Genomic DNA, 15,305 nt, shown 5'->3' with positions numbered 1-15,305 from the left:
CACCAAGTATTAGCACCTTGACATTAAGGACACGCATTCCGTTCCTACGAAACATCTGTGAAAATGACTAACAAAAAGCAACAACAACAACAGAAGTATGTTATGGCCGTACCGAGCTCCAAGGACCAGTATTCCAGGCGGTATCTCGAAGGCAGTCCTGCATATTGCACTGCTCACGGTCTGGTGGCTTGTCAAGGATTTCGCAGCTCAGATCAGTAAATCTCTCCCCATTGGGATGCTGGCACACAACCAGTCTTGTTCTGGTTCCTCCACCGCATGGCTTTGTACACTGGGGGGGGGGGGGAGAGGAGGAAGGCAGTAGGTGGAGATCGCATTAGCAACGGCTAGGTTCATTTATACTTCATGATTGCTACTTTTGTCTTCTTTGATCTGACTCACAGCCAGTTTAGATGCTGCTTTCCTTCTGATGTGAGAGACTCAAAACTCTAGACTCCGGGGGGGGGGGGATACAAACATATGCCTTATACCAAGCTGCACCCATTGGTCCATCTAGCTCAGTATTGTCTACAGTCCGGTTGTAGACTACAACTCCCATCATCCCTAGCTGGCAAGACCAGTGGTCAGGGATGATGGGAATTGCAGTCCAAAAACAGCTGGAGACCCATGTTTGGGAAACCCTGGTCTAAAGTACCTGGCAGTGACTCTCCAGGGTCTCAGGCAGGGACTCTTTTCCAGCCCTACCTGAAGACGCTGGGGACTGAATCTGGGACTTTCTGAATGCAAAGCAGATGCCCTACCATTGAGCTATTGTGAGATCTGTATGTTAAGATGCGTATGAGAGCGTCCTGATCTGACTTCAATGTATTGCTACTTTCCACATGCCTTTATTTCCCCCCTGGGACTGTGGATGTGTGAGGGACTCCCACAGCTGTACAATCGGGGAAAGAGAAAGCATCTAAATTTGCTCTCATGAGTGAAGTGAATGACACCTTTGTTTGTGGAGTGCCTCAGGGTGCGATTCTCTCCCCGATGCTTTTTAACATCTTTATGCGCCCCCTCGCCCAGCTTGTCCGGAGTTTTGGGCTGGGTTGCCATCAGTATGCCGATGACACCCAACTCTATCTGTTGATGGATGGCCATCCTGACTCGGCCCCCGATACACTGGCGAGATGTCTGGAAGCTGTGGCTGGATGGTTACGTGGGAGCCGGTTGAAGTTAAATCCTTCGAAGACAGAGGTCCTCTGGCTGGGGCGGGATGATATGGGATTGAGGGGGCAACTCCCATCTCTTGCGGGGGTGCAATTAGTGCCAGCACCGTCCGTTAAGAGTTTGGGTGTAATCTTCGATACCTCCCTCTCTATGGAGGCGCAGATTACAGCTATAACAAAGGCGGCATTTTTTCATCTCCGCCAAGCTAAGCAGTTGGCCCCTTATCTTTCTCGCCCTGACCTAGCCACTGTGATCCATGCGACGGTCACCTCCAGACTGGATTATTGTAACTCGCTCTACGTGGGGCTGCCCTTAAGACTGACCCAGAAACTCCAGCGGGTGCAGAATGCCGCGGCGAGACTCCTTATGGGGTCTTCGCTGCGAGATCACATTCAACCGGTACTATACCAGCTGCACTGGCTCCCGGTGGAGTACAGGATCAGGTTTAAGGTGCTGGTTTTAACCTTTAAAGCCCTATACGGCCTAGGACCCTCGTACCTACGGGACCGCCTCTCCTGGTATGCCCCACAGAGAAACCTACGGTCTGCAAATAATAACATCCTCAAGGTCCCAGGCCTCAGAGAGGTTAGGCTGGCTTCAACTAGAGCCAGGGCCTTCTCGGCTGCGGCTCCAATCTGGTGGAACGCTCTGTCACAAGAGACTAGGGCCCTGCGGGACCTGACATCCTTCCGCAGGGCCTGCAAGACAGGGCTGTTCCACCAGGCCTTTGGTCAGGGCGCAGCCTGACTCCCTCCTCTGGCAACCTGCTTAGAATCTTGCTTAATTAGTTGCCATTAATTTGATTTTAATTGATTTTTATAATGTAATATTTTTAGAATGTGTGAATATCTGATTGTTTGATTGTTGATTGTTGTTAGCCGCCCTGAGCCCGGCTTCGGCTGGGGAGGGCGGGATATAAATAAAATTTATTATTATTATTATTATTATTATTATTATTATTATTATTATTAGTTTCAAAATAAACTGGGGAGCAGATTCCAGATTAGGTCTTTTTTGTGGGTGGGAAGGTAGAGCAGGGAATAATAAGACATATGCATAGTTTCTGGGACTCTTCCCCAATGTTAAAGAGCCATCCCAAAGGAAAACTCAAAGGTTGCTAAAATCTGGTTTTATCTATCTACACTTCTTAGTTTTAGGACTGATTCAGGTGTAATGTCTTGGTCTTATGAACTGCTGATTAGAGCAAAAACCAGACTCCACATGTACCAGACTCCCTGCTCTTTGCATACCCAAATCTGGGGCTTCTATTATGGTTTATTAAATCACAGTTTCCTCTTATAGCCTAATGGGGAAACTGTGGTTTAATATACCTTTGCAAACCAGGCTATGGGACTGGGATTTTGATTTTACTTCCTGTGAACAGTAAACAGAGATTAAACCAGTTTCCCAATTTGGATGGATTGTGAAATGGTAGCTTTAGCAAAATCTTGAAAACCTTGAATTATGGAGCGCAAGAGGTGAGAGGACATACGGATAGCAGGAAGCCCGCAGAAACATGGTTTGCCCCTGGTCTAATAACCATAGTTTATCCAGACGAACAACGGTAAGTCAAAACTATGTCTCAACAGTCCTTTCAGCACTACTGGATAAATAAGTGTTATTATTTCCAACGAGGAAAGGTAAACAAGCAGGATAATTAGAACTTCTGGATAACTGATCTTCTGTCGAAACCTATTGGCTTATGCTATTTTGTTGATTTTTAAAAAAAAGGTTTCAAGGAAATTCAAATGCAGCCACATCTTTAAAATCTACAGTTAAGAATGCTTTGCCTTGGGAATGGGTTAAAAAAAGAAAAAGCAACAACAACCTCAAATGAAGTAGCATTTGCTCACCTCACCCCAGCTGCCATAGGCCCATTGTGGGCAGGGCCCTGATTCACATGATCTTTGCTCATCTGGTTTCATTCTTACATCACAGTTACTGGCAGTGTATCCATTTTCATCCTGGCACACGACAACCCGCCGTTGGAATCCACCAGCGCATGTACTGGAACACTACAAAACATGGTTTCATATGACTGAGGAGGCTCCACCAAGCTTAGCGCACAACAAATTTCAGCGATATAGCCTAGTAAAGTGAGGAGTCCCAATGGCTATGAAACCTGCAGCCATAATCGAAAAGTCGTCTTCTTGATGGAGCGCCGGTGCCGTTCCTTAAAACTGTAAGATCAGACTCTTGGCATTAAAAATTCAGTTTGCGGTAGCATTAGCACAGCCGCTAAATTTTTTCTCTTTGACATCAAAGGCGTTTTAGGCAGAGAGTATCTTGTCCACTTTTATCAATGTAGGTACTAACGAGGGGAAGTCCAGTGGGAGATTTCAGAGAAGAAACACATTGCCATTGCATTTAAATCAGTGCATTTTGTCTGAGAAGAGACACAGAATGTAGACACACCAGAATTTCTTTTTTTAAAAAGAGGCAAGTTACTAGTCCCCGTAATGACAAAGACAATCTTGGCAACTTTGCAAAGCCTAAAAAATTAGGACAGTGCCGGAACAGGGCTTCTCAACGTTGGGAGGGCAGATGATAGGCTTCTATCATCACCACCACCACCCCATGGTTATTATTCCTTGCCCCTCAAATCCTACTGATTGTGTAACTAGGCCCCTTCAACTCTTCCCATCCTCGTTGATAATATTTATATATAGTAAAATGCCTTGGGGTTATATCCATCCTAGTTCTAGAACAGAATTAATGAACCTAAGTTAGTCCTGCCCATTAACTTCAGTGGGTCTACTCTGACAAGGACTAACATCAGATACAGCCCTTAGGGGTGGAGGAGGCTGTAACCCAACTTGCAACGGATTAATAGTATCTCCACCAGCTACTCACCGCTCCCCATGGGCCAGTTCTCCACTGGTTGCCTCCGTGCACATGCGCACGGCCTTGGTTTCGGTTCACGCTTCCACCCTGGTTGTTCTTTTGGCGATAGTCAGGGTAAGGGAAGGAAGGGATTGGCCTGTTGTACTCAGGGCTGATCTGCTGGCACGAAGGCATGGAGCAATCTTGCTCCGTTGCAGGGACATCCTCAGCATCGCACTCACTCCTGTCAACCATCTGGTCGCTGTAATCGATGCAGACGACTTGCCGGGTCACCTTGCCTTGCCCACAGGTTACAGAGCACTGCATCAATAAGAGGGGAAAACGGGGAGATCAACACCCTTGGCAACGAGGCACAAGTTTTAAGAATCGCAGGACGAAACATATTTACGTAAAACTATTTTTTTTAATGTATGCGGATCCCATGTGGTTGTTGATTTCACATGATTAGGAATATGGGAAGTTGCCTGATCCCATTCGCTCGCCTAGTTCTCAAGCAGGAACAACCAGAGGGGAGGGACGGTACAGCAGACTTGTCCCCCAGGAAGCAGTGTCACTGCTGTGAGAGTGCAGGATGGTATGGGTGGGGGGGGGGCACAGTTGGGGTGGTTTGGGGGCACTGGTGGAGGCAACCCAGTACTCCTGCCGCTGGTTCTGGTCCCTCACCATCCTGGCCGTGTAGCAGCAATGCTACTGCCAGAAGATAGGGTCCATGGCGGTGAAGGCCCTCCCCACTGCTCACTCTCACTTTCCAAGATTTCAGGCAGAGGTGATTCATCTAGCTGGAGATGGCAGGGGTTGAACTCAGGACTTTGTGGATGCACCGAGCTCCAGCCCCTTCCTTAACTTGTGTCAGTTGGTATAAACTGATCCTCTTAGTGCCCAGCTTTGCTGAACAAAGAAAAGCTCTGCTGCTGCTGCCGCCGCCACTCCCAAGGGCAGAAACACACTATTATAACTTCTGCTCCAACAACTACTTCTACTGGCTCCCGATTACAGGAAATTCTGCTGCCTCCGTTTGAGCCAAGCGTTATCTTTAGAAGGCCTGATAAATGTTGAATAAGCAACAGGCATCTGGGAGAGACTACCCCTAAACAAGAGGAAGCTGCTTACAGGGCTCCACTCCATGGCCTTCCACTGTCCACACGGTGTCACAGAGCAGGCTTCTGTCGCCGATGGCCTGGGGAGGTGGAAGCAGGCGGCCTCGTCAGCCACAGAGCCTTGGTCGTCGCGGCAGCTGACGTATCTCATCCTGGTGCCTTTCCCGCATGTAGTTGAGCACTAGGGAAGATGGACAAGGAGTGACAATGGGGGTTGGAGGGGGGGGGAAAGCAGCTGCCCCCTTTTTGACAAGAAGGGAAAAAAGCCCCCTGGAGTTGCAGGACTGTGAGGGGGTTTATCAAGGGATCTCCTTGTAATCTACGCTGACCAGTTTAACGTACGGGAGTCCAGGATCCAAATCTCCACTGGGTTCTGTGGCTGCTTTGCTTCGTTTCCGGGCTTCCTGGGCGGAGTCGGCATGGCACTGTCTCACAGTCCTATTTTATAGGAAAAAGCAAGCTATCAGCAATTCACAGGGATTTCAGTGTAGGTTAGATGGTTATAGCGATGCAGTGACGGAAGCAGAGGGGGGGTCGGAGGGAGGAAACCCCCCCCATTACATTTGTCATCACATCTTTTGTTTGATAGAAATGGCTCATCTTAATCCTAAGCCAGATGCTCCTGGGGCATCTGCCAAGATGAGAATATACATGCCTGAAGGCTGTCACCTCGATTATTTTGCTCTAGCTGCATTCCCTCCCACCAACAAAATGCCAGCCCTCACAAGCATGCTAATTTACAGAAGCACCCATCATTACTATGAAAATCACTTACATAGCACCAAATTGCCCCATGTCCTGTATAAATCACAAAGGGCTTACAACCCGTGCCACTGGGATGAGGCCCAAAATCAATCTGAAGAGAAGACTGGAATTAGCGGGGATTATTTGGACGTCACAATAAAAGAAGAAGAAGAAGAGGAGGAGGAGGAGGAGGAGGAGGAGGAGGAGGAGGAGGAGTTTGGATTTGATATCCCGCCTTTCATTCCCTTTAAGGAGTCTCAAAGCGGCTAACATTCTCCTTTCCCTTCCTCCCCCACAACAAACACTCTGTGAGGTGAGTGGGGCTGAGAGACTTCAAAGAAGTGTGACTGGTCCAAGGTCACCCAGCAGCTGCATGTGGAGGAGCGGAGACTCGAACCCGGTTCCCCAGATTACGAGACTACGAGACTACCGCTCTTAACCACTACACCACACTGGCCATGATTTAATGTGAAGGGAATGTCCCTCCCCTCAAGGTCACATGTTTCCCCCTCCTCTCCGCCAGTGTGCTCACGAGGAGATCAGAATCTTTCTCTTCCAACGTTAGTATTACATCTAAACTGTGGATTATGGCTAATTTTAACAATGGTTTGTTAAAAACAAGCCAGCTTTGTAAATCATGTTTGTTGTTGTTGCTGCTTTTTACTGCTTCGAAGAGGGCTTGTTTCGAAGAAATCAGACAGACCACACTTTGACAAGTTCAGACCAAAGGACAAGCTGCTTCTGAGCTCCTCCTTGTGGCCATGGCAGAGGAGGAGTGGGACACATGAGCCCGGGGGGGGGGGGGAGATAAAGGTTGGTTCCTGGCATGATGCTCTAAACCTGACAGATTAAGTACTGGCAAATAAATAGAAGGGCTCAGAGGGGAAAGTTTTAGATGAGAGAGATAGGAAACCAGTGCCACCCCCCCCCCGGATATTATCGGACTCCAGTTTCTATCAGTTTCAGCCAGAATGTCAGGTGTGATGGGAGTTGCAGTGCAAGAACATCCCTGCTCTCCACTCCTGCTTTAGAGAGCAGCTGAGGTTTGGTTAAAATGCAGTTCTTGAGCAGGGCCCTGGAGGTACTGAGGAAGAGAAATTGGCAAAAGCACCCTGCGATGAAGGCGAGCAGCGAGGGAGCGAGATGAAGGAACTAAAGAACAATTCTGCCCAGAGATGCTGGGGCAATACGGTCAAATAGGCAGAGTACTACTACTATGAATAATAGTAATAACATACAGGAACACTGTATGATTGGACTGTACTACTCAGTTCCTGCTGCAGGCGAAGGACCCTCTACACATTCAAAAACCCACCCTCCAGGTGAAAAGCTAGCATACCAGAAAGAAGGCTAGACTGGTGACTGGGAGTCGCTGCCCAGGACCACATAACACCGGTCTTGAAAGACCTACATTGGCTCCCAGTTTCCAAGCACAATTCAAAGTGTTGGTGCTGACCTTTAAAGCCCTAAATGGCCTCGGCCCAGTATACCTGAAGGAGCACCTCTACTCCCATTGTTCAGGCCAGACACTGTGGTCCAGCTCCGAGGGCCTACTCGTGGTTCCCTCAGTGCGAGAAGCAAAATTACAAGGAACCAGGCAGAGGGCCTTCTCAGTAGTGGCACCCACCCTGTGGAACGCCCTCCCATCAGATGTCAAGGAAATAAACAACTATCTGACTTTTAGAAGACATCTGAAGGCAGCCCTGTTTAGGGAAGTTTTTAATGACTGGTGATTTAATGTATTTTTAGTATTTTGTTGGAAGCCGCCCAGAGTGGCTGGGGTATAAATAAATTACTATCATCATCGTCGTCATTATTATTATTATTAGGCTAAGCTGAAATCCTTGCCCCTAAAATGCTCATTTTTCATTGGGAGCGAATGCTTGCGACAGCATGCCACCATGGACCATACTTCTCCATGACCCCTCCATCACACCACGTGTGTTTCAATCATTTCCCAGCAAGCTTAATTCACCCCCTCCCAGTTGAGGCAACATTGGTGGCTGCATGCCCTTCCACTTTTCTTGACTGACAACACACTGCATCCACCCCCTTTCGCCCTTTGATTGAGATACAGATACAGATACAGATACAGATATATAAATGGAGATTCTCATGTGGCTGCCACATCAACGCACTTACCTGTACATCTGTTGGCTTTGTAGCAGCATTGCACTCATTGTCATCTACCACGGACACGTAGGCTCCAACCACGCATTTCACCGCTCTCATCTGATAGCCCTGCCCACATGTTGCAGTGCACTGCGGGGAAGGAAAGAAAGCTGTGGGGATAGCTATATGGCAAGCAAGCCTAAGGATGCGAGAAGGCAGCTTCCACTGAATCAGGCCAAAAGCCAATCTGGTCCAGCATCCTGTTTCACAGTGGTCAACTAGACACCTATAGCAGGAGGAACGTGCTTTTGTGATTGCCAAAAGATGGGAACTATAGTTTTTATAGGACACAGAAAACCCCAGCCTGCCTCTATAGTTTCCCACAGAGAGGGAATTAATATCAAACCAGTTCAAATATATGCCCTGTGTCCCAGGCTTCATAATGCACCTGACTTAGTTCTAAATGCATTAAAAAGAGGCAAGAAAGTTCAAAGCACCTAACTTCTTTGGCCAAATCCAGAGTGATTTAAAATATAAAAAAGAGCCCTTTCTCCTTCTTCAGTCGCTTCCATTTAAAATTAGGTCAAACGGTTAAAATGCGCTGCTTCCGCTGGAATCTTCCATGCTTCATTTATTCCCTTCAAATATACATGTGCAAGTGTTTAAATCATTTACCATACTGTGGATTACGAGCGTCACATAATCTCTGTCACATTTCTTTACCGATTGACTACTGCAACAACCTTAATAGAACACGATCATGACAGGAAGGCATGATCGGCTGAAGAGAAGTTTGTGTGGTCTGGACAGGTTTATTCATTTACTTGTTTTGAAAGTATAATTAGATGAGAGCTGTTGCTGCACTGGAGACTGGAGACGGCAAATGAAGTCTCTCCGACAGATTGCTTGGAAGTTCTCATTCTGTGTATGATGTATTGTTAAAAAGGAAAAGGTCAACACAAAAAGTTGTGTCCGTGTGGGTTGTTGTTTTTTTAAAGGATCCTTAAAGCCAGCTCTAAAGCAGAATTTATCCAAACCTGCCTTTCCTTTCCAGTGCTTATTCTTAGCTAAATTACTTGCTTTCAGGATCACAGCTGCATTGCAGAGCGATGGACTTTCAGCAGTGGCTCACAAGGTGGGGTGGAGCTTCAGTGCTGGTTTCCAGGGAGGCCTGAGGTAGCAGGGAGGTTGGTGCGGTGCAAGCACACCGGTGGTTCTGCAGACGCACCTGCACCATGCCATCCTACCCGCCACCTCACCCCTCTCTCCCCACCAGTAAGAAGCACTGGCACGCCTTCTGGGAAATGAGTGCTGCTGCTCTGTGCCACCATTACTGTATACTTTGCATGTACAGTGGTACCTCAGGTTAAGTACTTAATTCGTTCCGGAGGTCCATACTTAACCTGAAACTGTTCTTAACTTGAAGCACCACTTTAGCTAATGGGGCCTCCTGCTGCCGCTGCACCGCCGGAGCATGATTTCAGTGTACAGTGGTACCTCGGGTTACATACACTTCAGGTTACATACTCCGCTAACCCGGAAATAGTGCTTCAGGTTAAGAACTTTGCTTCAGGATGAGAACAGAAAGGTACCACTGTATAGGGATCCTTGCCAACTGGTATCCAGGCTGGGAACCACCTCTCCCTGAGAGCACATTAAGTGGTGGACTGCAAGTCTGCACTAACAACGCTGGTCTAAAATACCCACAGTCTGTTTCAGCAGAAGGCATGAGTTCTTTGGAAGTCCAAGAACACTTTATTATTTTGGTCAGCAAGCGAGCTAAGGCCAAGAGCCTCCATTTCTGTGATAAACATAAGACGGCAATGGATGTAAATATTTAAAGAGAAGGCGCAGCACTTCAACAGCGGCATGAGGCTGGCTCCCCTCTGGTTTACATTATGAGTAATTGTGGTGGAGCAGTTTGGATGCCGGGCTAGATGTGGCTCCAAATCACCGCTCGCTGGGTCACTCACTCTCGTTCTTTGCTTAACCTAGGGCAATTGTGAAGGTAAAATGGGAACTGGAGCCATGAACGTTGCCTTGAACTCCCCCAAGGAAAAGCAGGATATAAATGAAATAACTCAGCAAGCTCAAAGTCTTGTTCCTCCTCCTGGATGCTCCCAGATGTAAAAAATGCAAAAGCCCACCCAAAGAAACATTCATCGGTTTATATGTACAACACCTGATTTTAAAGAAACATAAATGTTTCCAAAGCAACTGCAAAAGTGGTCCAGAGATGGAAGGGAGGAATCTGGGTGAGGCCCGGGAAGTTATCCAATGGGAAGTTAACCAGCCACGTTGGTTGTCCCGGAAAGGTAACCAGTTGGGTGTCCCAGGAAGTTAACCAGCCACGTTGCTCTACGAATATTATATCTGTGTTCATCCATAGGCTATTTGTCCAAGTAACAAAAAGTTGCATTATGCAGCTGTACCTGTGGCTCCACCTGTACCATTGGAAGCCTTGAGCCTCTCTTTTGGGTGCTGGGACAGAAGTCATGACAAAGAGCCTGCATTTTTTAAAAACACCACCCCAAAACAACATCTGCTGGAGTCCATGAAAAGCCCCATAGTAGTAAAAATGAGAAGAATGGCTTCAAATACCTGGCCCCAGGGTCCTACTTGCCATGCGGCACACTCCTGTTGCTGACAACTTTGCACAGAAACTGGTTTGCTCTCAGGATGGCAAAGCCTGTCATTCAATCGGTCTCCTCCAAACTGGCACCAGATCTGTCGGTGTTTGTGCCCTTTCCCACAGGTTACCAAGCACTAAAGGAAGGAAACGGCAAGCTTTAGGCATGCATAAGCAGCTGCTCATCCAAAGCCAGTGCAACAATCACTGAAAAGCTAAGTAAGATTGGTAAGGTTTTTATGCAGTTGCCCCTGGGACATTGGAACTGAAGGACGGCAAACTCTGGCCTCTGCTAATACCGAGGGGCCGAGGGAGCTGGTGTTTGTCCGCAGACAGCTTTAGGGGACCAAGGAAGAGCTGCCAAATATGCAGGACTGGTTGCAGAATGGATGGACCTGCAGCACAGGGAGGACACACCCATACTTCCACTTGTCCCATGCCTAGAAAGCATGGTTCCGAGTGGTTTCCCCCTGTCCCTTTCCCAGGAAAAACGTACTCTTTAGCTCAAAGCCTGTTTGCGCTAAAGAGCAGTTTTTCCCGGAGCAAAGCAGTGGAACATGTCTCTGTCCTCCACAGCCACTCCCAGAACTTGATAGCAGTCTCCCTTCACAAACCCACAACTGCACTGCCTTCATCCTAAATAGACAACCATTCCAGTTAGTTGTGACTTCAATGGGATTAAAGCCTCTCCCACATGTCAAAATGGAAGGTGGGTCACTTCCAGATCTCACCCCTGCTTTAGTCCTATTGAAATCATGACTAACTTGTATCATTGAGTTAAAAGCCTGATTAACTTGGTCTGGATTTAACCTGATATAGCACTGCAGTTCTAACACCAGGGAAAACCCCTTTTCTGCTGCCCTTCAATGAGCAGGCAGAGGATTTTCCTGCCTCCTGCCCTTTTCTCCCCCTTGCTGCCTTTCAAACAACAGGCAGTGGCTGATCTCTGATCTTAGCGCTGTAGTCTGACACCATTAAGATCAGATAGAAGCTTATCTTATTGCAATGGTGCTTAGCTCCAAGATTATGGATAAGAGATTTTTTATCTCCGATTTTAGAGCTTATATTGGAGATAACAGGTCTCTGTAACTCATGTTCACAACTGTTAGCAGTGGTTTGCCCAAAATGGCCCCACAGACTAAATTCAGAGGTCTCACAGAGAGCCAGTGTGGTGTAGTGGTTAAGAGCGGTAGTCTCGTAATCTGGGGAACCGAGTTTGCGTCTCCGCTCCTCCACATGCAGCTGCTGGGTGACCTTGGGCCAGTCACACTTCTTTGAAGTCTCTCAGCCCCACTCACCCCACAGAGTGTTTGTTGTGGGGGAGGAAGGGAAAGGAGAATGTTAGCTGCTTTGAGACTCCTGAAAGGGAGTGAAAGGCGAGATATCAAATCCAAACTCTTCTTCTTCTTCTTCTTCACAGCCCTAATTAGGCCCATGGGCCAGAAGTTTCTCAATGCTGGACTAAAGTGCAACTAATTTAGGCTATAATCCTCAGCACTTACCTGGCACTAAGTCTCACTGAAGACATGTATAGGGTTACGTTTGCAATCCAACTCAATATATATTTTTTTGTCTGTTGAGTGCAAATATTGATCGCACAAACCTTGAAAACCAGAAAGGTCCACAAGATATGACGTTTTAGTTGGACCTGCAAACATGTAACACAAAATGGCTTGCCACATGCAGCAGCTACCATTCAGGAAAAGGTTCAATGGGCTTTCCACTGGGCTTCAGATTCTAAGGCATTATCTCTAGGTGGTGAGGGATAATTCCAACCTGGAATTAAGGATCACTAATCAAGGAGGAGGATGTGAGCAAAGTAAATCTCAGACTTGTTGAGAAGGAAAGGAAAAGGGAGAAAGCAGCATGCACAGCTTTTCCTAATGATGGTGGCAAACTGATTCGGGGTCCTTCTGACATTACTGCACTACAGGTTTCCTGTGATCAAAATCTACTGTGCTGTTTACACCTTTAATGCAAAAAGCTCCTTACTTCTGACCAGTCGCCGGTCTTCCACTGCGGGCACGAGAGCTCGTTGCATCGCTGCACGGTCACCTTCTCCTGCTGGCTGCATTTACTGTCCTCCAGGACGTCGTTGAAGGTGTTCATGCAGACAGCTCGGCGCCTCTTTGTGCCAGCCCCACAGCTTTTGGAGCACTGGAAGGAAGAAAAGCAGAGTCAGCAGACAGCAGCAGAAAGGCCCACTCCTTGCTTGCCTCAGGTCAGGAGTGATGAGCTCCCATTTGTCAGGGAGTGCCAGGAGGTAATTCAAAAAAAATGAGGAAGGAATCTTGTTTCAGAAAATCCTATCTATAATGAATAGTTCTCCCCTAATTTAAAGCAACCAGAGGAATGTTCTTAAGTTTGATCTCCAAAAGGTTTTATCCCAGGGGTAGGCAACTGTAATGGTTCTAGGGGTTGCTCGTGCGTAAATCGGTGCCACGCTTGGCTGAGTTGCCTGGGTGAACCTTTTCTATCCGGACAGCAACTCACCCGTGGCTGTCTCAATCGCTGGCAGAATCCGTCATTGGGCGTTTCTTGAACTTCTTCCAGCAAAGAAGCTCTTTGACGCCTAGTCTCCGCCTATTCTCCCCGCGCGGAAGCCTTCTGCGCAGGGAGGGTGTGGGCAGCGGAGGACCCGTGCTCTCCCCGCTGGTCTCCGGCGAGGAGTCATGGAGCCACCTCGCTGATTCCCCCATCTGCCCCCCTTCTCCACTAGTGTTACGCTGATTTCCTTCCCCAGAAGATGGGCTGCTTCTCTCCCTCCCGGTACGCTCTCCGGAATCCCTCTGGAGCCCTCCCTCTCCCTCTGGCTCCGATGGCAGTTCCCTGACAGCAACCTAAGGCCCAGAGGTTGGATGTGGCCCAATCACCTTCTAAATCCGGACGGTCCAGGAATAAAGTGTGTTTTTACATGAGTAGAACGTGTCCTTTTATTTAAAATGCATCTCTGGGTTATTTATGGGGCATAGGAATTCGCTCATTATTATTTTTAAAAATATAGTCCAGCCCACCACATGGTCTGAGGGATGGTGGACCAGCCCACAGCTGAAAAAGGTTGCTGACCCCTGTTTTATCCATTTTAGGAAAGGTGAAAATGATGAGCCCGCTTCACTTCTGTACACTGTATGCAACCTAACAAACCTACAATATTAAATTATTGCTATTTGGCTTGCTAGCCTCCAGTTGACTAACAACATATTTAAAATCAAAAACATTTTGTCATTAACAGAGTCATGCAAACACACACACACACACACACACACACACACACACACCAGCAGCCACAAGAATGTTTAGCGGCACACTGGCAACAAAACAACACCATCTCAGTTCATCAAAAGCCAGGGGTGGGGGTGGGGAGTAAGTCTTTACCTGGTGCCAAAAAAGATGTCAGTTTGGGAGCCAGGAAGACTGCACTGGAGAGAGCATTTCACAGACAGGGAACCACAACTAAGAAGGCCCTGTCCTTTTCATATGTGTGTGTGTACACACACACACACACACACACACACACACACACTCAATACAAAGCATCAGTGGAAGGAGCCACAGTAAGTGGCAGCACTTACTTCTGTCCAGGCAGAATAGCGCCACCCCCCAGTGTTACATTCCGCTGAACATTTTTCTCTGGAGCTTGGCTTGGGGATGCCGCTGCAGTACCGGTCATCGAATTTCTCGATTTTCCCTTCCAGCTTGCTGTACTTTGTGCAGGATATCTCCAGTGTCTGGTACCCCAATCCGCACTGAGCAGTGCATTCACTCTTTCTCGCAATGTGCCACCTAGGGACAACCAAGAGCACCGTGTTAGAAAAAAACACTGACAAGACAGCAACAAATGAGCCTGAAACAGAGAAGAGAAGCAGAAATATAGGAAGCTGCCGTACACCCAAATCAGACGAGTCCACACAGCTCAGTATTTCCTTGGCACTGACTGGCAGCAGCTCTCCAAGGTTTCAGTCACATAACATTCCCAGTCCTACCTGGAGATTCAATTTCTGCAGAGGGCTGGGCTAGATGAAACTCAGGGTTCTTTCCAACATTACAGTTCTGTGATTCTACGAGATGTCAGGATTTGGACCTGGGTCCTTCTGAATGCAAGCAGACACTCTCCTACTGAGGCTCGACCAAAGAAGACTTACAGTCCAATCTTAAACATGACTATATTTTCAAAAAGCAAAAAATCCTATATGAAGCTGCAGACTAACTGTCCGTGTAGCCTGGTACTGGCTGCTCTGACTGCCAGTGGCTTTTGGGGGACTTAGGTGGAGACCTTTCACATCGCCTGCTACCTGAACTTTTTGCCAAATGGAAACGCCAGAGTTTGAGCCTGTAACCTTCTGCATGCAAACCGTGTGCTTTTTACCACTAATCTATAGAACCTTACTTAACTTCCTTTAGACCTTGGATTTTTTAATAGGTGCTTTGAGCTGTGTTTCTATTATGCTTAATGTATGTAGTTTGGTGTCAGCGTGCTTGTGTTGTTCACTTGTGTTCCTTTGGTGGTGAGAGAGGTTGGGGTTGGCCTAGGATGTGATTGTTTGTTTGTGATTGGCTGTGGTGATCTTTGTTTTCGTGTGTGAGTGAGGTGGGTGGGTGTTTTGGATCAAGTTAGCCATATTGATTTGTATGCTGTTGGTGGATTATTGTCATTGTCCTGTTGGGCTGTGTATGTGATAAAGGGGAGCCATACCGGGGTGTAGGTGTCT

The 15,305-nt window shown here is 47.5% G+C and overlaps 1 protein-coding gene across 5 annotated transcripts in view; it reads right to left on the bottom strand.

Annotated features, from left to right (window-relative positions):
- The window catches only part of ADAMTS9 (ADAM metallopeptidase with thrombospondin type 1 motif 9), a 139,492-nt gene that overhangs the window by 56,613 nt on the left and 67,574 nt on the right, over nucleotides 1-15,305 (bottom strand). For all 5 annotated transcript variants that reach the window (XM_081852251.1, XM_081852249.1, XM_081852250.1 and 2 more), the window contains 9 exons: nucleotides 14,169-14,379; nucleotides 12,589-12,753; nucleotides 10,569-10,733; nucleotides 7,998-8,117; nucleotides 5,454-5,549; nucleotides 5,125-5,292; nucleotides 4,024-4,314; nucleotides 3,024-3,185; nucleotides 113-289 (listed from right to left, as the gene is read on the bottom strand). In XM_081852251.1, the coding sequence (XP_081708377.1) occupies nucleotides 113-289; nucleotides 3,024-3,185; nucleotides 4,024-4,314; nucleotides 5,125-5,292; nucleotides 5,454-5,549; nucleotides 7,998-8,117; nucleotides 10,569-10,733; nucleotides 12,589-12,753; nucleotides 14,169-14,379 (1,555 nt within the window). The remainder of the gene's footprint in view (nucleotides 1-112; nucleotides 290-3,023; nucleotides 3,186-4,023; nucleotides 4,315-5,124; nucleotides 5,293-5,453; nucleotides 5,550-7,997; nucleotides 8,118-10,568; nucleotides 10,734-12,588; nucleotides 12,754-14,168; nucleotides 14,380-15,305) is intronic.

Source organism: Podarcis erhardii (genome assembly GCF_964252035.2).
Source record: "Podarcis erhardii genome assembly, chromosome: 2".
NCBI classification, from domain to species: Eukaryota; Metazoa; Chordata; class Lepidosauria; order Squamata; family Lacertidae; genus Podarcis; species Podarcis erhardii.
Note: the sequence above shows the minus strand (reverse complement) of the source record. Positions and strands in the feature narration are given on the sequence as shown.